This window comes from Pseudopodoces humilis, chromosome 3 (assembly GCF_049639895.1).
Source record: "Pseudopodoces humilis isolate 2021_Gansu_Grassland_sample_001 chromosome 3, ASM4963989v1, whole genome shotgun sequence".
NCBI classification, from domain to species: Eukaryota; Metazoa; Chordata; class Aves; order Passeriformes; family Paridae; genus Pseudopodoces; species Pseudopodoces humilis.
This window is the reverse complement of record NC_142202.1, coordinates 78,285,247-78,307,120: the sequence shown is the minus strand read 5'-3', so window position 1 is coordinate 78,307,120 and position 21,874 is coordinate 78,285,247. Positions and strand designations below refer to the sequence as shown.

General features: G+C 41.4%; 2 protein-coding genes across 2 annotated transcripts; one reads left to right on the top strand and one right to left on the bottom strand.

Annotated features, from left to right (window-relative positions):
• Positions 1 to 458: 458 nt before the first annotated feature.
• On the bottom strand, positions 459 to 1,359 carry BORCS6 (BLOC-1 related complex subunit 6). Its single transcript, XM_005518196.3, has one exon. It carries the CDS (start codon positions 1,342 to 1,344, stop codon positions 748 to 750), a length of 597 nt encoding a protein of 198 aa, XP_005518253.3. The 5' UTR covers positions 1,345 to 1,359; the 3' UTR covers positions 459 to 747.
• Positions 1,360 to 1,736: 377 nt separating this feature from the next.
• PNRC1 (proline rich nuclear receptor coactivator 1) lies at positions 1,737 to 4,025 on the top strand. Its single transcript, XM_005518197.3, has 2 exons — positions 1,737 to 2,301; positions 2,879 to 4,025. Exons 1-2 carry the CDS (start codon positions 1,921 to 1,923, stop codon positions 3,317 to 3,319), a joined length of 822 nt encoding a protein of 273 aa, XP_005518254.1. The 5' UTR covers positions 1,737 to 1,920; the 3' UTR covers positions 3,320 to 4,025.
• Positions 4,026 to 21,874: the final 17,849 nt, after the last annotated feature.

Below are 21,874 nucleotides of genomic sequence, written 5' to 3'. Positions count from 1 at the left end.
AGCAAACAACAAAATAACAGGACCATTTCACAGTGATGCCATTTAAACTTTTACACTGTGAAAATGGTAAAGATTAATGGAGGCAAAGCACATTTAATCTGAAGGCTTTTATTTAGAACTTTGCTTATGGATTTGTTCTTATCTGAATCTCAATTATCTTTCATGGACTTTATATTCGTCTCAGAAAACCAGCGTCTTTGCTACATGTATTAAACTTACTCTTATCTTAAAATTGTGTCCCGTAAGAAACAGTGGTGTTCTGTGAGTTTATTTGCTGTAACAGCATAGATGAGAACTGGGTGCTCTTCAGGCACCAAATCAGCTACAAATAAGCACATATGCCGGTAAGCATCAAGAAGCTACTCACATGAATTTACAATTAAAAAAAAAAAAACAGCTACTTTTAATTAAGACTCGTTAGTTTCTCTTAGCCCTCAATAAATAGAAAGCGTAAGGCATGTGGGATCCAAAATCTTTAATGGAGCTGAAGCTAAAAAGCACCATCTGCCATTTACCCCGCGGTTTTCAACCGGGACCTTTTCCTTCGTCGGTCGCAAAAATTTCCCTTCGTCCAGATCAACACAGGCGATCTGGCCATTGATGCCGGCAAGTCACGCACGGGGGGAGCGAGCGAGGATGCGCAGGTGGGAGCTGCGGACGCCGTGAGCGGTGGGGCCGCCGGAGCGACAGAGCAGCAGCCCCAGGCCCCCGCTGCCGGCACCGGAGGGGGGGCGGCGGCGGGAGCAACTACTTGCAGAGCCCCTCCAGCCGCTCCAGCGTGCCCTTCATGTCACGGATGCGCTTGGCCAGGGCGGGCACGGGCTGCATGGCGCGGTCCAGCTCCTCGCAGCGCGCCACCAGTGCGTACATGGCGCGGATGCTGAGGTCGGCCGCCTCGCCCAGGCTCTCCACGCCGTCGCGGTAGGTCTGGATGCAGCCGACGCTGAGCGCCGTCAGGGCCTGCAGCCCGCAGTGCACGTTCCGCAGCAGCTCGTCCACCTGCGCCGCCACCTGCCCGGCCAGAGCCACCACGTCCTGCAGCGCCCCGGGGTCGATGGCGGGGAGGGAGGACCCGCCGCCCCCCGCCGGAGGTTCACCCCGCGGGGCCCCGCTCAGCCGGATCCGCCGCTCCAGGTTGTTGGCTACGAACTGGGTGAGGCGCCCCTCGCGCAGCACCGTCCCCTCCAGTTCCAGGGCGCTCGCCAGCGTCGCCCGCCGCCCCTCCGGCAGCTGCCGCCCCACCGCCGCTGCCCCTCCGCCACCAGCCAGACTGAGCGCCTCCAGGCTCCGCTCGTCCCGCCCCCGCCCCTCCGGCGGCGCGGCGGCCGGGCCTGGCCCCTCCATGGCGAGCGCCGCGTGCCCGCCCGCCGCCACCGCCCACCGGGGGGCGCGCCGACGCCTGTTTACGTCTCCCGCGATTGGCTGCGCGGCCCGCGTGGGTGTGGCCTAATTTGTCCGTGCGGATCCCGATTGGCCGGTGGAGCACCGCCCTCTCGCCGCGCACTGCGAGCCCGTGACTCGGAGACCGGGGGCGTGCCCGTCCGGATTGGGCGGTTCCAAGGGAGGCGTGGCCCCTAGTGTTTGTGTCGCTTCCGATTGGCTGGAGCGACGGCAGAGAGACCGCCGCTCCACCGCGATTGGCGGGGGGCGGCGAGGAGGGGCGGTGCTGGCGCCGTCAGGGCACGGCGGTTGGCGCGGGGGCGGAAGTGGGCGGGTCGCGCCCGGGTAACAACACCGGGGAGCTGCTGGCGGCTCTCCTCACTCCCCCGCCATGTTCTCCTAGCGGCGGCTCCGGTTGCGCCACCACTTCCTTAGCCCGTCACAAAGCCCGGGCAGACCCTCCCCAGCAACCCGACCCGTTCGTGCCCGCCTGGGCCCGACCCCTCTCCCCGGCACAACTCTGGGTACCCACGTCCCACCATGGTTACCACCACGGCACCGCCGCCCTTCTTGGCTCGGATCTCGGCGGGCACCGAAGACCCGCGGCGGCTGCCGCCCTCCGCCCTGCTCCAGCGCCTCCGGCGCGGGGACAACAACTGCGAGAACCAGCCCAGCTGCTGCCTGGCGGGACCGGGGGGTAGCGCCCGCCCCGCTCTGAAGAGGGTGCGGCGGAGGAAGGGAAAGATCCGGCCCGGCCCCGCGGGGCTCTTGCCCAGTCGCTACCAGCAGTACCAGCAGCACCGCGCCGGGCTAGGGAGCAGGACGCCGCTGGGAACCGACCTGGTGACGGACGCACCCCCAGAGGAGCCCCCAGCGCCTGCCCCCTCGAGACCCGCGCCCGGCAAACCCCTCAGGAAGGAGGTAAAGACAAGGCTGCGCCACTTCTCCTCACTTCAGCCCTCTCCCGGTGCCCGGCGAGCCGGGCGACCATTTTCCCTTTCCCTCGGGGTGGGGGAACAGCGAGCGGGTCACCCCCTCCCCGCGCCCCCTCAGAGCGGCGGTGGGGGGGACCGGGCGGGGGGGCGGCAGAGTTTCCGTTACGCTCGGACGGGGCGGGGCGGGGCTAAAAGGCGAACCGCGGGCAGGGATTGGCTGCCCGGCGCCCGCCAATGGGCGCCCGGCGCTGCGCCCCAGCAACAAGCCAGATTTAGCCCTGCCGCTGGCCGCGCGCCAGCCCCGCCCCGCGCTCGCCGAAGGCGGGACGTGCGTGGCGTGCAGCGCCCCATGGCGGCCGGGGGGGGCTCCGCGCCCTCAGGCCGCCCGTGCCAGCCGAGCGGTAGGATGAGCTGTGGGATAAGCGAGAAATAGCGGGGAGAAGGCTTCTCGGTAACCCTCCCCCTTCCGAGGTGGCACCCGGCGCCTCCCCAAGTGTGAGGGGCGGTGAGGAAACGCGGAGGAGGGCGGTCGTGATTGACGTGACTTTTCTTTGTCTTCGCAGTTCTTAAAAAACAAGATGGGAAAGACAGAGAAGGCGGCCGTCCCCTACGGCCAGCCCGTTCACAGCTTACACCTGTGTGAACAACCAAAGATTAACAGGCAGAAGAGTAAGTGTAACACGCCAGTGACGAAGATCGCCTCGGCAAAAAAGATAGAGAACTTTTGGCAGGATTCTGTGTCGCCAGAAATAGTTCAGAAGCAGGAGAAAAAGCCACTTAAAAACACAGAGAACTTCAGAAATGCCAAGTCCAAGAAACCTATCGCCCTAAATGAAGTGAGCCAAAAAGAAAATTACGCTGGGGCAAAGTTTAGTGACCCACCATCTCCCAGTGTCCTTCCAAAGCCTCCCAGCCACTGGGTGGGTGGCACAGCTGAACTGTCTGACCAAAACAGGGAATTGATGGCAGTCCATTTGAAAACTCTCCTAAAAGTTCAAGCGTAGTTTCCAAGATCTCTTGAGTAATTGGCAAAGAAAACTCCATCCAGGAAACTTAAAACATGCCTTGTTGCAACAAAAATTGCAAAAGACTGTCAAGTCTTATAATCACATAAAAAAAAAAATCCTTGTATTATATTTTTTATGGTTGTGTAAATAGTGTACATCTTGTATTATGTGTATATTCTTGTTCATACTTTGAGAGGTACATTTTAGTTTTGTTATGAAAGGATGTATTTTGCACTGCCTGATTGGTAGATGTCTTGTATATAAAATATGGACAATTTTACGTGTGTGCTTGACACATGAAGACTTGACTTGCTTTGCACAAGGTAATGAAAATTTTGGAAGGAGAGTACAGCTTTCTGATTAAGATTCCAGATCAAATGTGAATGTTTTATTTGTGCACTACTGACAATAGTTTGACATTCTGTCCCCCAATCAAGTATAAACATGGAATTTTCATACAAATGTGAAGTTTTGCCCTCTGCTCTGGAAACTATCTGGAATTCCTGTTCATCTGTTCTTTTTAAAATTAACTGGAATTTGACTAAAATTCCAACCCACCAATTTGAGCACTGATGATTTCTTTAAAGAAGTTAAAAAAAAACCAACAAAAAAAACAAGGAATAAAAAAGGAAAGAGCAGAGCTTTCTGCCAAGAATTCAATTGGTCACTAAAAAATTAAATAAAACAATTTGGCCTCCCCTTATACATGTCTCTGTTTTTCTTTGAGTGTGTGTCTGTTAATTCAAGTATGTGAATTTAAAGTACTTGATTGCCTTTTAGTGCATTAGTAGAAATACTTTGTCTCTTAACTGTCTCAGGCAAAATTAAATATTGCTCACCAAGAACTTCTTCTGTTTAAAAAAAAAAGCTACTTTAGTGACAAGTCGTTCGTAGGATTTTGTTTGTTGAAAACAGATTTCAAGCAAGTTGCACAGTTAGACATTGAAATTTATCCTGAAATATTTTCATAGTAAGTAGCTATTAAACGAGTCAATATTGAAAAGTAGCAGTGACAGGAAATGAATGGAGCAAGTCAAATTTTTTATTTTTCACCAGGTTTCTCTTGCTCATAGCTATGCTGGAAAATAATGTTCCCCTGACTTAAAATTCTTAAGGAATTGGACTGTGGATTAATCTGACAGGCACGTTGAGGTGGTAACAGATTTGCAATTACTTTACTAATCTAGTGTTTAAATAAGATTAATACTAGGAAGTATGTGAAATTTACATAAGATAGCAAAGCATATTTAAGTATTTTCAAGTTTTCTGATCCACCAAAAAAATACAATCTCTGTACTCGGGTGTCCTAGGAGAGGAGAGGTCCATAGGAAGAAAACGGCTGCTTGTGTCCGGCTGAGGTGGCTCCATAGTGTGAACAACATTTGCAGTGATACAGATTAGGTGTGTTTTTGGTGCTGCAGCTTTGGTCCAGAGCATCACTTCATTCCACACAGGGCAATTGGCAGGATTCACTAGTACAGCCCTGATATGAGCTTGGTCAAAAGCTCAAAACAAAGCATTTTTTTATCTTGCTTATAGACATTGGTTATATCGTTTTAAAATTAGGCTATTTAGCTATAAATGTTCTAAACTAAGGGTAGATAGAAAATTTTTGGTTTACCCCAAAACAATTAGAGGTTCATTGTCTTGTAAGAGACTGGTATTGGTGTGCTTGAGGTCAGTGTGTGGCTTCACCAATCAAGTTTCCTGCCTAAACTAAATACTCCATTATTTATTGTCCTCCATCTTCTATTCTAAAAATGAACAAAACTCCTCCTGGTTGTCTGTGGGATTTTTTTATTTTTTTAATGAACAGTATTAGGGCAAAGAAAAATTCCACTGGAATCTCGCTGAGAATAACTCAAGGACATAGTAAGTCCCCTTTTGCTATATTTGGTAAATGCTGTATTGATCTGCTGTTGTGCCTTTTTTTTTTTCCCTTTGTTTCTTTTGCCTGAGTGTCACCCAAACGCAAAGCAAAATGCCTTAACAACTGTCCATAGCTTTAGGCGATGGTTAATTTTATCTGGTCACGATGAGTCTTGCTAACTAGCTTGACAAGAGGGAGTTTCCATCAGCCAGTGGTTTGGCATTGCCTATAAGGATGTGTCCTTTTTCCCCCTGATTATTATTTCTATCAGCCTTTTCTTACCCTTCAGAGCTGACAGTGTGAATGCTAGCTCTGATCTTGGATAAAATTTATCAATGTCACATACCTCTTTGTTCCTGCCCTGATTTGCCAACACATCCCTCAGGGTTAAAGAATTTGTTACATGTTAATTGCCAATAGTTCTCAGCTTCTCTGTCAATTCTTTGAGAGCTGGTGGTTGAGACTTCTGAAGTGTTGGGAACTTCAAACTTCCCCTACCTTGTTGGACCCTGAAGTGTAAGATACTGATCTGGTCTTTCTAAACAGTAGCAAAAAATCCAAAGCTTATTTAGCACGCATCTACATCAGTGATCCAGCAGAAATGTTGGAGCACTTCAACATTTTCAACATGTTTCTGTCTTCCTGAGCCCTTTGGGCTGAGCCCTTTCCTGTGCAGTGGACTGGTTTGTATATTAAGTCTTAGTGCAACACACACTTCAACAAGACCAGATGAAAATCAGAACGTGGTCATCTTTTAGGACCATATTCTGCACTTAACTTGTCACTTTCCTGTTTTTTTTTCCTTTGTGTTTCTACATTATCATCTTACAGGGATTTTCACTCTCAAGATTTCCTTCACTTTCACAGATTCCTTATCCCAGTTCCCTCAAACAGAGCCATTGTATCCCATGAACATACTCTTTGAGTTCAGAGCCAGCTAAACATTAGTGTCATATTTAGAGGGCTTATTTGCAGTGTAACATAAAATTACAGAATGACACTTAGGGAGTGACCAGCCTATAAGGAAGAAAATGCACAAAATTAGTGGATATGTTATCAGCTAGTCATGTGTCAGCTGTACAGGAATTAAATAAATTGCTTATTAAATCTTCTGAGGTCATTAAGGAAACTGAACATTAGCACTTCAGTTAGATAATGGAAATCCTTTCTGTTTAAAAGTCTAGTGCAATGCTGTGCAGGAGTGCAGGGGAATCAACTGTGAGTTATCACCTTACTTTTAAACAGTTAAATGTTATGCGTTGATGGTCCTGAACAATTAGCTCTCATGGAGGACAGAAGTATCTGGGCTCTCATGCGTGGCTAAGGCTCAGTCCATTAGACAGCTTCATTAATAATGGCTGGCTTGGTGCTCTACTAAGGCTAAAATGTTTCTGCTTCCTAATGCAACAGGAGCTAGAAATCCTATGTGAATTTTAACTCTGTTACACCAGGATCTCTTCAGAGATTTTGCTGAATTCTGGTGAATACTTAAGCAATCTGCCTATGAGTCTGTAAATTTAATTTTACTTCATCTGATCAGTATTTTTTTCCAAGGCATGTCATTTAAAGCAGTACTTAATTTTCAGATTATTTTTTTAAGCTTTTGCATTATAAAACATTTGATAAATGTCACACTTGAGGATTTTTTTCTTCTTTACACAGTTTTGAAATCAAGTACAAAGCTCTATAGATTATATGAAGCCTGAAGATTATAGATTATATTTCATTGTAATTTTGAAAATAAGTTTACCTTTATTTTCTACATAGAGCCATAGAATCATAGAATGGCTTGGGCTAGAAAGAGCCTTAAAGATCATCTAGTTCCAGCCCCCTTGCCATGGCCAGGGACACTTCTCTAGACCAGGTTGTTCAAGACCACATCCAGCCTGGCCTGGAGCACCTCCAGGGATGGGGCATCTGCAACTTTCTCTGGATAATCTGTTCCAGTGCCTCACCACCTTTATAGCAAAGAACTTCATCCTAATATCTAATCTAAACCTACTGTCTTTCAGTTTGAAGCCATTCTCCCTTGTCCTGTCTCTATATGCTCTTGTAAAACATCCCTATCCATCTTTCTTGTAGGTTCCCTTCAGGTTCTGGAAGGAAAGTCTTGACACTTCCTTTATGCACTTAAACACATTCCTTATTTTCTTCTACAACTTCTTGTGCTCTTTGAATTTGGATTTAACAATGCATTCTTTAAATATTTTTTTCATATCATATGTTCGACTGAACTTTTTAAGGGGATTAATTTTCTGTTGTAATTTCTAAAATGGTTTTCTGTTAGGGGTAGGCTGGCTCTTACCCGAAGAGGCTATGATGTAAGAGGTAAAGTTGTAAAATGTAAACATTTACTGTGAAAAACTGATGCTACCTTGTTGAACAGGAACCGCAGTGTTAAATATTTTTGATAGGGAGAAATAAACATTTTGTTGCTGTTCCACTAGAAAATACATGCTGCAGCCAGCAGCTGGCTGAGAGGGCCATGCATATGCACAGTATCTTCATAGCTCCTTGAGTTCACATCTGCTTTATCTTCAGCCTTTCATTAGATCCTGGAGGAAAGAGAGGCCTGGTCTTTCCCAAGAGAGAGCATCATCCTCCAGGAGGACAGAACATGCAATTTGCCAGTGATCCAGTTTCTCTCTACCACCAGCCAAGTCCTTCTTAACACCTCAAGCCTTTCCATCACTTTCATCAACTGTTTTCTTTACTTTCCACTGCAGCTGTGTATTTTTTCTTGTATTACCTTCTAAATGCATTTAACCATTCTCAGTTTTCCTTTTTAGGTTTTTTCACCTGGATTTTTTTTTTAAATTTAGGTTTTTTCATCTGAAGAATCAAATTGAATGTGCCACATTTATTCTGTGTTCTGGGTACCATTCCTCCATTTATTCTGTGTTCTGGGTACCATTCCTCCAAGACCATATGTCCTTTTCCTAGAGGACAGTTAGATTTTTACAAGAGGCAATGATTCTCTTGAGTTTTCTCCTGTCAACCTGATATGAATTGACCTTTCAAGCCTTGGTAACCATAATGTACCTCACTTGATATCCTGGAGGACTAGAAACAACTGATGTACTGGTCCACACAGATACTGTAGAATTAATCTGTCAAACACAACTCAAAATCCCAGACAATTAAGAGTTTACGAATTGTTTCCTCAGAATCGGGAAGTCTGAGAGGTCTGACCTGGACTGATTGCTGGGAGGAGGACATGCCAGGAAGATGAAAATGCAGTCTGCAGCTCTGACACTCATGAAACAGGGCTTTTTATCTAATTCTCTAAGCTGGGTCTGCTATTGGAGAGCCTGTCACACGTACAGCCTGCTTGCTGCACGTGTCCAAAATTCCTTAGCCTCCTGCTGTAAGATGGTGGCTGTCTGAGTGTTCAGTGCTAGTTCCATGGTTAGCCAAATATTTCTTGCATGGTTGTGTTGTAGGTGATTTAAGGTAAGAGTGTACACTGTTCCTTTGTGTTTTTTCTCATTTTGGTCAAGGGTAGTCTTTCAAATTTATAACCATTGAGACTGAATTCAACAGCAGCCATGTGACTTCTTGCCACATGTAAGTTAACTTTAATAAAGAGAAACTGGTAACACAGGTGCCATTACTTTGTCCACAGAGATAACTCTGATAAACCAACTGTACCTGTGCACTGTTAGTTCAACTGAACTCCTATTTACAATACTTTCCATTTTCACTCTTTATTTCTCAGTTATGATTTTTTATTTCTTTTCTTTTTCTGACTACAACACTGATGGGAATACATGCGGAAGCTCTGGAGAGCCATAGCTGGGTACACAAAAATGAACAAACAACATACCCATTGAAATTTCTGTCTTTAAGAAGTGTTGGGGTAAAAGGAGGGGTCAGGTTAGGATCCCTAGTTCTGGTGAGCCCCCACCAGCCCCAGTAATGTTCTGAAAAATGCTGGCTTCGATGGCTATATCCATGTATTTCAGAGTGTTTAAAGATGGCAGCCTTCCAAAAATAACCCAGGTTTTCTAGTTTTCCCTTCACAGCCTCAGAAGTAGTACTCAGTGAGAGGGCAGTCCAGACCCCTAAATAGCCTTGAGACAAAACAGAAACATTTGTACAGGCAACACAACCTGATTTTATCCTCTCCCCTGTGGCAACACGGAAGAGCTAACCTGTATTGCTGTTACAACTGATTATTTCCAGTCTTCCAAACTGTTGCATGTTTATATGATTTTTTAACACATACATGCCCTACTTTTCAAATACTATCAGAAAACATTGTGAAGATGTGGGGGAAGGGTAAAAGTAATCTTGGTCAAGTCTTGCAGCCTCGATTCAAATGCCATCTTAGCCACAATTTTCTTAGGAAGGGCTTTGCTCACTTTTAACACCTCTGAGACGGTGATGTGGGCAGTGTTCTTGGGACTGGGAAGGATGCGCTTTCTCTCTTTTGGTGAGATACTGAAGAAGGTCAAGGAGTGGGAAGCTGATATCTGATGACCAGAGGAAGGAGCTCTGCTGACATAGAAGAAAGCTTTCTCCATATTGTCTTCCTCAGCTGCAGCCAGCCTCCCTGACGTCGCTTTTTAAGGACCTCTAGCACACCTCCACCCTTCCTTAATTTCTGTGCCAGAAATGTAAGGAATTCATTTTACACACAAAGTAACCACAGACGCACTCAGTAACTTTTTGGTACACTTCCAGGGGGCATTGACACCAGGTAGACACAGAGGAGACGAGGAAAGAAAAGAATTAACAGACAAAAGGTAAAAAAAACCACATTACTACTGACAGGAAGGATAAACGTGCCATGTGCATATGCAAAGCGAAAGAACACTGGTACATTTGCTTCAGCAGATGGAGTTACTGCCGCAGGTGTCTTTAAAGCACATGCATACAGCTTTATGTATGCTATGCTTAAGGGTCCAAGGAAGTGAGCAGTTGGGAAAACCCAGTGTCAAGGCCTCCTAGGGCATAGGCTGACTTCCCTCTAGTGGCTTGCTTTGGCATCCCACAGGGGTGGCCCCGAAAGGTTTGGGGAGCAGCAACTCCCTCCTCATTACTGCCTTGCCCAGAACCCGTGCTTGTATTAGGCAGCTGGAGGTTATAATCACTGAGTAATTCTTGGTGAGGGCCTAATTGCAAGTTAATTTTAAGTCAGTTATGTAAACAGATTAAATCAATCCTTCCCTGTATTTATTTTTCATCACATGCAGGCTCAACCACTCTTTAAAATTTTCTATATCTGCTTTACTCTGCTGCTTCATCGAGTTGATGTCCACTGCTAACATTTGCTGCTGCTGCTAATACCTGCGTTAGGCAGAGGCTTTGTGAGTCAGAATAATCTATGTGATGTCGTCAGGCAGTGCGGGGAAAGGCTTTGCAGATGGAAAACACAGCCAGCAGCAGCTCAATCTGTACTTGTGGCTCAGTGTAATGTATTTATTTGTAGAGAATAACAGGCAGTAATTTATTAGGCAAAAATATTTTTGAATTATTGTTGTACTGGTGTGTCAGAACAATGAAAGAATAGCAACCAAAAAGGAATAGAAGAAAACAAACAAAACAGTTAATGTTTTTCTTTTTCTTCAGCTCATGTTTTACCAAAAAGGCAGCTGAAGATTAGAACAAGTGGATTGGGCAGGAAACCTTAATTTCTAAAAGAAAACATCCGGTGCACTTTTGGCACCATGTACAAAATGCACTAAAAATAGTATCTTTTGTACAAGACAAGCTCATGACATATTAATGACTGCATCCCTGGGGCTTTAATAATTTAGAAAAGTCACATTTCCTTCTGCAAATTTATGAACTTTGGAGGAAATTTCAATAAATAAAACTGTATGTTGGTGTTCTCTATCCTGTCCTTTTATCACAGGATAAACAGTGTAGAATATGTCATAAATCAAGGGCCAAAAAGTTACATACAAGTGTCTAACCCTGCCTTCAACTTAACAGTCAGCAAACAGAAAGGGACATATATATTTCTGGCTACTATTTTTACAGGTTTTGAGGAGATTATAAATAATTCTGTTTTTCAGAACATCACTGATTTATCTAGGCCAGTGCATATTGTCGGTACTAACCTAGTCAGAACATAGAAGAGATAGGTATCAAGTCATATATTTCCCATGAAATCTCCTGTAAACTCTTACAGAGTAGCATAAAATAAAATGCTTTTTCATTTCTCTTTCAAATTTTCCTTTTTTAAATTTTTTGTAATTATTTTGGTATTTATGGTATTCATAAATGTAAATAAGTTACAATACTTTTCAGGCCTGATGGATTTTAACTTTAGCAGTATTTTTCAGCAGTACATTTTGCAGACTAGATGCCCATTAAGTGACAAATTAAAGATTCAGTGCTACATGAATGTACAGGCAACCTCATGGCTAATGAGAGCAATTACTCAACTGGAAAAAAATATTTAAGAAAAAAGAAGGAGGCCTTTAAAAGTTCTTTTTTTTATTAAAAGCATCCTACTTGTTGAAAACAAGTTATTTATAGTATACCATCTCACTCTGAAGATAGAACCAATCAACTTGTATACTCGGACTGTGCTCATCCATTATAACTAACACCAGTTAAAATGTTTAACGTTTCAGTTCAAAGCCTAAAAGCCATACATTATCACAACTGAAAATCCTCCTCTACAAAGATAAAACAAAAAAATATTACATCTTATCAAAATGTCCCTAATACTTTTAACTGAATGTACTTTTGATTTTTAAAATAGAATTTCTATATGAGATACCAGATGATTACTTGTCTCATTTACCTGTGCATCACCTTTCACTGTGATTAACCTAAGCCTTTTAACAATACCTAATGAAACTAACCCAACTGTTCACCCAACCAAAATGAGCTAATTGCACTTCAGAGCATGGATCCTATTTCATACTCACTCAGCTTGGCCTTTTGTTGAATTGCCTTTTTTTTTTTTTAATTAGCAAAGCTTTTGACAGATTTTGCAAGTCCTGACAGTTTAGCATCAGCTCTGTTCTGGAGGTGCTCATGGCATGGATGTCTTGGAGTGTCACTATTTTCTCTTGACAATAGAAACACCAGCTCTTGAACCTGAGGACCTTTTCTGGGAGCTTGTCACCGATTTTTCCACATTTTTTGACCCTTCCTCTAATGACTCAGACTGTGACCTTGTCCTTGATTATCCCATTAATCTACAGCATTTTTGAAATGATCTGGAGTGAAACTGAGACTGTCATCTCAGTTCTCAAATCTCAGCTGTGGAAGTGTCACAGTGTCATCTATACTCTGACAGGCAAACCCAACACACTACTATTACAGCACTTCTTCAGGAAAGCTCAAGTATTTTTTATAGCAGAAATTACATCTTAGTCACGCATCCTTGATGTGTCAATTCTGTAAACAGTGTTCATCTATATTGCTTGGTCTTATATCTAGAAACCTCACAACACCATTTTTCATATTTAAGAATAGTTTCTTTGCATGCAGATTTCCGACAACTCTGGATTCGTGCTACCAAATTAGTCATGTGAAGAATAAAAAATATCGCTGTAAATTGAATGATATAATCAGAATAAATATAATAAAACATTCAAAAGCCAGCATTATTCCTACCATCTCCTCAAAAAGCAAGTGGTGCTGACAGGGTTTTGTGAATCTAGGGCTTTGTTTCAAAGTAATTTCATAAGAACTTTTCTGTATTTTGCATGTAAACTGAGTGTTCCTGTCTAAGCAGAGAATCTAAAAGCAAATGAGATATGTAGCAGATGAAAATTTAGGGACATACTGGCCAGGAAGCTGAATAAAGTTTAATTAATGATTTAGTCTTTCATAATAATGGGATAAAGTGCATCTCACCCTGGGACTTTTACCACATGTCAGAACAGTTCTCATTCTTTGGCTTTTTAACTAAGTGTGGATCTCCTGTCCAGATGGCAGGACTTCTACATTACTAAGGAGAGGACATTCAAGGTGCTGGGAGATACATTTCTGAGAAAAAGCAAGTACAAACATGCACACCAAACAAAATCAGTCACAGAAAATGTCACCATGGGTCTAAGACCTGACTCTACAGACATACACATGCTAATTTTTTCTGTTAGTGAGTGGACTTAGTGATGTGACAATTAAGAACAAAACCAAGCAGGTACTTGTCGCCCTGAAAACTCAGGTTCTGAGCTTGCTAACATAGTTTTCAAAGGACTTTCCCAGGACAGTAACTGTAAACACAGATATGTGTACATTCTTTCTGTTACACGTCTTGTGATGGGCATCTCTCATGGCCAGTGCAGGGGGAAAGTGTTATCCTGACCATCCAATCCCTGGCCATGGTAAGAAGCCTATAAATCCTGGGGGGAAAAATAAACTCTACTCTTTCTTCACCACACCTCGATCTGTGTCCACATGATCTATTCATCTTCATCAGTAACAGGTACTGAACCTGCGTTGCTGCTCGGGGCCTTACCAAAGGTCTATGTTTGCACATTAACCATGAAGTTAGTAATAATTTCCCCACAAACTGGATATACATCTTCATAAATTTAATTCCCCTTACATTACATGTATCCCACAAAAGGCACTAAGGAAGCAAACGTGATAAGTGTTCACCCCATGGACTAGGGTGAGACCTACCTTGTGAGAAGGGTGTGTTGTTCCTACACCATCACCTCAATGATGTACTCATCCAATGGGCTGTTTGTGCATCCTTTTGAGGCAGGAAGAAACATATTGTGTGCTGCAGGCCATCAATTTTGATGGTCTCTAACCCTCCCTAGCCAAGGAGGTGACATCAGATCTACTGCCATGGGAGGGCAGCAAGGATTTGTGCCTGTTTGATGGGAAGGTCTGTGCACAGCATGATGTGGCTGCAGTGCCAGTGTGCCTCCCTGAGACTTCCAGTGGCCATGGCTCACAGTTTGTATTAAGTGAAGGAGCAGAAAGAGATGTCACAGCTATTGTAGGAAGTGAGATGTTTATTTTGAAGATATCGATGAGTTATAATAATTTCCTCTTCTCTTTCAAAGCAGGTGGGTGGCTCCAAGGTGGGGTATCCAAGATGTTTCTCATGTAAGCTGAATACCTACACCATGGGGAGAGCTGCAGGTATACCTGCACATTTGGAGGTTTGGAAAGTTCCTGTGGCACTCCAAAAAAATTGCTTTGCTAAGGCTCACTGTATTAAAGTCTAATGCAAACAGTAGCTCCCCATAACTGACCATAAGGTAATTCAGGCTGGAAAGGACCTCAGGAGTCTTCCGGTCCTGCCTCCTGCTCACAGCAGGGGTGGCTGCTAGGTCAGGCCAGGTTACTCAGGGCCAATTCTGATCATCTGAAATGGAGCCAGAGGGTTGGATGGCTAAATGCCTTCAGCCTTTCCCTGTCAAACAGGATTCCCCCTGTCAGAGAGTATAAATATATCTTCATAATGCTAACAGGTTGGGAAAGCTTTAAAATAAATCTGTCCCTGTTACCTGTATATTGAGTTTAAAGGGCTGAAAGATATAAAATGTTTAAGAATGAACAGGATTAAAAGAATAAGCAGATTTTAAAAATCACAATGGGTCTTGTGTAAAGTGTTTTGATTCTTCAATTTTCATCTAAAATCAAATGGTAATTTAATCTAGTGTCCCTTGAGAGGATTTGTCCCAGATTGGTGGGAAAGCATATCCTTATGTTACAAACAGGATGCCAAGTACACACACTGTATTCATAACTGAACTGAATGTTTATATATATTTAAATTGTAAAAAATTTGAACAGATTAAAAAAAACCTAAGTTATCCATACTACATAATTAATTGGTTACATTGTTCTACAAAGAGGATGCTCAGCAGGCTTAAGATAACTCATTCTCTTTGCCAGGTAGAAAATACCAGTTTTGCATTAATTGTCTATAAAATCAAGTGAATACATGCTGGAACCGTGAGCTTCACATCCATTGTCTGCAAGCAGAGCTCAGTAAAGCATCTGACCTGTCTGCACATTGTTTCTCACAAGAGACAATGTTATCCAGTTGTTTTGTTTTTATTCTTAATACATTTAGAAGAATTTATATGTTCCTTTTTTAAGGGGCATTCTGGAAAAGGCCAAATACAATAATGAAGATAGGTGAAATTTACAAAATAGCTGATAAGGAGAGTGAGGACACTTGATGCTATAGAAATAACACAGTTCAGAGATTTTCCCATTGAAATTAGCAGTAGTACTAATAGATGGTGTATACCTTAAAGCAAATATAAGAGGAGGGTTGAAATATATGACAATCACTTTTATGTGTGTGGTGCTGATTGAAAGTACTGGGCTGTATTCTTTTCTTTGGAGAATGAAGTCTTTTTTTCTTAAGTACCCTTTAAAAGTAAAATGTGATACCATAGAATCAGTACCCAGCCTGACTCCAGAAGAGACATTACTAGGGCTGGAAATTTAATTTTGCTATTTTGAATTGCTCAGGCCTTGGACTTCCTGCCAATCTGCAAAGTAATCAGGCTAGAAAATCTTATGATAGTGGCACCTGCTGCTAGGAAACCCAGATTAATATTACCAGCACATATTGAGTAGGCTACGGAACAGCCAACACATACTAATGATGCCTGGGCTGCAAAGTCAGCTGGCAGCTTGAAGACACCTCATTGTTGGTCCCCTGAGCCCTGCATTTCCGCAGTTTCCCAGTACCAGCACAGATACTTCTTGACAGAGCAACTTTACCCTTTCTTTTTTAATTTATTTATTCCAATGTAGGTCATGCCGTGCTGTCTGCTGACACTTAAAACTCACACAGGTTTCCAGATTCCCCGTGGTCTCCTTCAGTTTTAACATGTATTTTTAATACCCTGTTGCTCTACCTAGCTGCTGCATGTACAGAGTTATTGAGTTATTAGCATTGAGACTACAAATCAAAACAGCTTGTTCAATCACATAAAGCAAATGAGTGCAGGTCTTGAAGTAATATACTAGAGGTGAGTATGGCTGAGAGGGGAGGGAACACAACAAGAAGGGCCTTATTTTTTTGCTGATGGTAAATCCTGGGCAATACTGCTTTCAACAAAGAAGTGCTCATGTACACCTGCTTTCTGCTTCTCCAGCAGTCTTCTTGAAAGCTTAGGAAAGCAATCAGTCCCCAGACAGGTACATAGTGGATTTTTTCAGGCTGCAGTTAAATTTGCTTCTCTTGTTCTCTAATGCTGAGCATGTGAATTGAAGAGTATTTCACATCCACAGTCGTCTTTAAGTTCCTTGCACAGCATTCTCAGCCCTCTGCGATGTGCCTGTTCATTGTGAATTACCCACATACTGTGAGGATGATTTAAAAAAAAAAAAACCTCAAAAAAACTAATGCTCTGGATTTTAAGTAATGACATTCAAGTTATCCAGAGGAAGATTTCTGGAAAGGCACTTATCCACACGGGTGCAACACTGGCATTGCACACAACTCCTAACAAATATCCTTGGTATATGGTACAGTAAGCGGCACTGATAAGGAGAGGGGAGCTCACATACATGTGATATAAAACATACATAAAACATAGTACAGCATACACAGACACTGGTACATGAACATTGTGACTGAGAATGTCAGAGTTGGGCTTTTAATTAAAGAAACTGGCCCTGACCACCTTGCTACTAACTGTAAAAGTAACAAGATTATAAAGCATCCCAACAAACAGCAGCTCAGGGTGTCTAAAATGTGCTTTAAAAACAAACAGCTCAACTCTAGGCAAAAACAAACAGGCTGAGGTAACTAAAGATCAAGCCCTCTTGGGATAGAAGCAACTAGCACCATAACCTAAGTTTGCCAGATGTCATTGGGCAATGTATGACTTCACCCTGAAATCTTAACCATTAGTGGAAACCAAAATGGATTGGACTAGCTTGTTCAGTAATACAGTTTGATGTCCACTGTTTGCAATTGTCAGTTCTTGTTCACTGGTTCCTGGATATACTGTATGTCTTTGCTTCCTTGAATTTTAAAAATACAAAAACTTACTTGTTTCATTTCACAGTGATGACTGCCAAGTTCAAAATGACCCTGAAATTCTGGCAAATTTCTGCATATGTGTTACGTTGATTTAAAGAAATCCAATTGCACTCTCATGAAATACCTGTACAAAATTAGCAAAGTTCATAGTATTGTAAATTAGAAATATTATTCTTTCGAGTAGCCCTGTAGATAAATATATTTTTCTCCTTTTTAACTTATCTGCTTTTTTTCCCCAGAAAACTGATATCAGTTCCAACAAACCTACAAATTCATTATACCCGTAAACCTCTTTTTGTCAGCAGTAAACCTAGAAGTATAGATGGTGAGTGCAAACATACTCTGTGTTTACTTATATTTGTGATACTACAAATAAAATTTTTAAAAATACTCAAAAATCATTGTGTGCTATAGTAGTTATAGCTACTGTGTTACTGCTTTGCATATTCCCACTGTGACTAGATAAAGTATGGGTTTGAACATATTTTTTTGAAATTCCTGTCTTAAGCAAATAATTATTAATGAACACCCTTAAGGCTTGTTGTGTTTGTAGTTGCATAATTGGTACATATCAAGAACAAAAATAATTGTTCTCTTTAATGTAATTTCCCAGGGTATTATGGAAAATGTCCTCACTTAATACAAGTGTTTTTATTATTATGCAATATATCATACTTCTGATTTAAAAAAAAAAAAAATAATAACATAAAAGCTTTGAGGGCAAAGAGATTTTTCAGTTAGATACAGTAAGCTGCTGGTTTCCCATCTTAATACAGTACCACTAAATCCACAACAAAATATTTAATAGTAATATGTGATGTCTAACAGATTTAATCCATTTAAGATTCCTGTGGATTGCAACTATATAATAAATATATTTGCAAATATAAAATATATATTTGCAAATATAAAAAATATATTTGCTATTTGCAAAACTGTATACTCATATAAAACAAGAGGATTTCACATAAATTTTGTAAGAAGAAAATTTCTATCTATATTTAAATATAAATATATTGAATTGTTTGAGTTGAGTAGTCATCTTCTGTCTGCTTAACCCAGAAATAAATATTGTCTGTGAAAAAGCAGCTGTAATACTTCAAAGGCTCAACATATTAAAAAAAAAAAGAACTTTAAGACCTGCAAAGTACTTTCTTCCTCCAAGGGAATAAAAGACCTAGGACCTAACTATGTTTCTGTTTGAATCAATAGCAAAATTAAACTATTTCTAGCATCATAGGATGTAAATAACCAGTGTCATTAGTGGCATAGAATGTAAATAACTAGTAGCATAGCTAAAGGAACATTTTAACATCAGGAAAGATAATTTTTTTTTCATTACTTGGAAAAGTTTAACACAGTCTGGATTTAATTTTTCACTTGCATTTGCAAATATGAAAAACGTTATTAACCATTTTTAAACTGGGAGCTGAGAGAAGCAATTACAAATGTAATTTGTAAATGTGTGGAGATTTGTGTAACAATTTTTGACCTTGTTTCAACTCTATCAGGATTTAACAGGGAAACCATTTGGTCTTGTGCGTACAGGGATAGACTAATTCTCTTTTAGAGGTAGTGGGGGGGGGCAGTTAACACTCATGGACAGAGTGGCTGCAGTTTGTGGCCGTAACACATCTACCTGGTTTCTGTGTGTTTGTTTTCTGTGCTGTGGTTTATGAGTCAGCCAGCACGCGTACAGTGGGAAAGCTGCAGTCCCTGCTCATTGCCATGCTCCTCTCCTGCCCAAATGTGAGGTACCTCAGGTTTTCAAGGGGAGTTAGCAGCCACAGAGACTTAAGCTTTTCACATCTCATCATCAGTTTTTCCTTCCACTCTAGGCTAGTTGTATTTGTTGCCCAGTTAGTAAGTCATGCTGATGCCAGAATGATTTTTACTTTTATATTCCTTTCATATATCTTCATAGATCTGTAGACTATTGTTGTATAGTTATATAGTTCCTAGCTAGCTCCAGTACTTTTCCCTACCCTGACACGCAGAAAGACAAAACACATTCCAGAGGTTCCAAGCCCTAGGGGCCCCAGGGCCCCTATCCTGTCTTGATTATTCCTGGGAGCCAAGGTTGAAACCAACTCTTCAAGATGCATTTTCATAAACATAGTTTAGTTCCTATCTAAAGGAGGGCTACAGAAGAGGTGGAACCAAAAGGGGGCAATTATTTCATCCCTTGTGCTTCTTAGTGGGAATTCTTGTAAATTATACTAATTAGCTAAACTTAAAAGATATTCACTCTGTGCAGGGTGGGCATTTTTCCACATCTGTCCCTTAGTGGCCTCCAATAAAGACCAGCCTTTATATTACCTCCAATACTAATATTGTCTTAAAGGTATGTTGTTTTATTTCTAGGTCTTTAAGATATCAATGCTATTTAATTTATCTTACATTAAATAAGAAAAATATGCCTCTTAGAGGAAGAAAGGAACTAAGCATCTAAGTTACAACCAAATATAATATAACAATATAATACTTAAATAAAAAAAAGCTCATATTGTCAGTAATGGAGCTGTTTTAGCATCAACTGTCTTCAAGAGACACAAATGTAATCAGATTGCTTTCATCACAAATCTTTTCAAACTGGAATAGCGATATGACTGTAACGATGCTGCTACTACAGAAATTATACAAATATAACAATTGACCTACAGTAAAATGTGAAATAATGACCATATCACAGATTACAATATATGAAAATGTGACAGTGTAAGAAATAAAAAAGCATAGTTGAGGCAGGATTTTTTTTATTGGAAGAGTGAGAGGGATTCAAAGGCATTTTCTGCTGAGGTAAGATCATCTAGTATTTGATGCTTTTTTTGCTGCTACAAAAGTAAAATTTGAGTATGAAAGATAGAGCAGTAAGTTTTGTGTGTTAAGAGTCTCAGATATCAGTAATTTAATTCTCTGTTTACATTATGCTGTGCATACCTCTAAGAGCCCCATAGTAGCTGATAAGTTTAATGTAAGTCTTCAGAGAGACAAACCAAGAAAAGAAATCTAAGTTTATCTATCCCTGTCTTCTTTACTAGAGCTCTCTGCTCTAATTGGCAATGTTTAAGTTAGGCAATTTTTGAACTTTTCTTGGAGTTAACTGATGTTCCTTGTTAAAACAATCTCACCTCATCTGAACAAAAAAAAAAATTAAAATAAATAAAAAAACAATCACTACAGCTAAGCCCTTGCTGCATTCTTGCAGCTTCCAGAGTGCAAATGAAAATCTGCATCAGATAGAAAAGTACTGTTTGTTAAACCAGTCTGAAGCTGGCAAAGATTATACCAGCCTCTGTGGCTAATGGTGCAGGAAAGTGATTGTTTTGAAAATAACTGTTGGTTTAAAATATTATTGCCTGTCTCCCAAAGGATACCACCCACACAGTGAAGTCAGCAGACAGAGCACAGATAACTCTAAGCTGCTTCAGGAAAAAATCCAGTGCTTAAAGCATAAAATGCCAAGAGGGGTTCGGACAGCTTGAATTAAGCTTTTGGACTTTGTACTGAAACAGCTCAGAGGCAATTGTGTCTCATTCTGCCACCAGAGCTGGGGAGGCATCTTTGGCAAGCACAAAGAGCTGGGGGCAACAGCAAACACCCACAGCTGACTTCTCAGTGAGGGTGTCTGAGCTCTAAGAAAATCTTTTTCTTTTGAACTTTCTGGTATACGTTCACAGCATTTGGACAAATGGGAAGGCCTTAACCATTAAGTCAAATAGCTAATAAAACACACTGTGTGAGGGATTTCAGATTGAATTCTAAGTATTGTACATGACGTAACCAGATATTAAGAGGGAACAATAAGCTCATGTTTTCTGTCTCAGTCTGCTCTGAATTTTTGACCTCACTGTGATTAACTCTTAAGTGGTGGGAATGATATGTCTGAAGGGAGATTTCACTTTTCTGAATCCACCTACCCTGCATTTTTTTCCCCTTAATAAGAAATGTGTAAGATGTGTAGTGACATCTTTGATCCAGTAATGGTTAAAAAAGAGTATGCTTCAGTGACTCAAGCCATTTCTCTTCCTAATTCCTTAAAATTTTTCTGCTCTGTGTTAATATTGATACCATGATCTGACAAAAGAAGACCTTTTCTTTTTAAACATAGGATTCACTGTTGTAGTATTGTATGTCTTAATACATACATCCTAATATAAAGCTGTTTGTAAACCAGCCTGGAATGTTACCTTCGGCAGGCCAGTGCATAGCTTCTACGCACAGCAACAGCCTATTTTTGTTTTTAAACTCATTGTACCATTGTTTTTAAAGCTTTGGATTTTGGCTTGAAATCCAGGCCACCCAGAATTTAACAGCAAAACTTTCACAGAGTTCAGTCGGATCTGGATTTCAACCTCAATGCCTAATGTTGCTAATGTGGGATGTGGTAAACTTGATCATCCAGTTTTTTATGGCCACAACAGATGTTCCTTCTTTTAGACCAATGGAAAGCTACTGAACTTCATCCACCCTCCGAAACAAAAATACAAGCATTTGTTTACAGCCTGATTCCAGGAATATGAATTGAATTAGCAGCTGTGAGGTTTGTTCTTGTTTATTTATGAACATATATATGCACAGTTCTTGTTTTTCCAAAGGAATGTTGCCCAGGTTGTAATTCCTCTATATAGTAACAGTATTTTAAACAGTCTAATGCTCCATTATATTTTGTTTAGCACAATCAAAATATAATCATAGTATTTTTTACCTTGTTTTTTAAGAATAAACCAGTATTTTTCCT

What these genes read in the sequence shown, in the direction of transcription:
- BORCS6 (XM_005518196.3), bottom strand. Translation starts at nt 1,344, where the DNA reads ATGGAGGGGCCAGGCCCGGCCGCCGCGCCGCCGGAGGGGCGGGGGCGG.
- PNRC1 (XM_005518197.3), top strand. Translation starts at nt 1,921, where the DNA reads ATGGTTACCACCACGGCACCGCCGCCCTTCTTGGCTCGGATCTCGGCG. An exon ending in GCAAACCCCTCAGGAAGGAG is followed by an intron (nt 2,302 to 2,878) that starts GTAAAGACAAGG and finishes TTGTCTTCGCAG; the next exon opens with TTCTTAAAAAACAAGATGGG.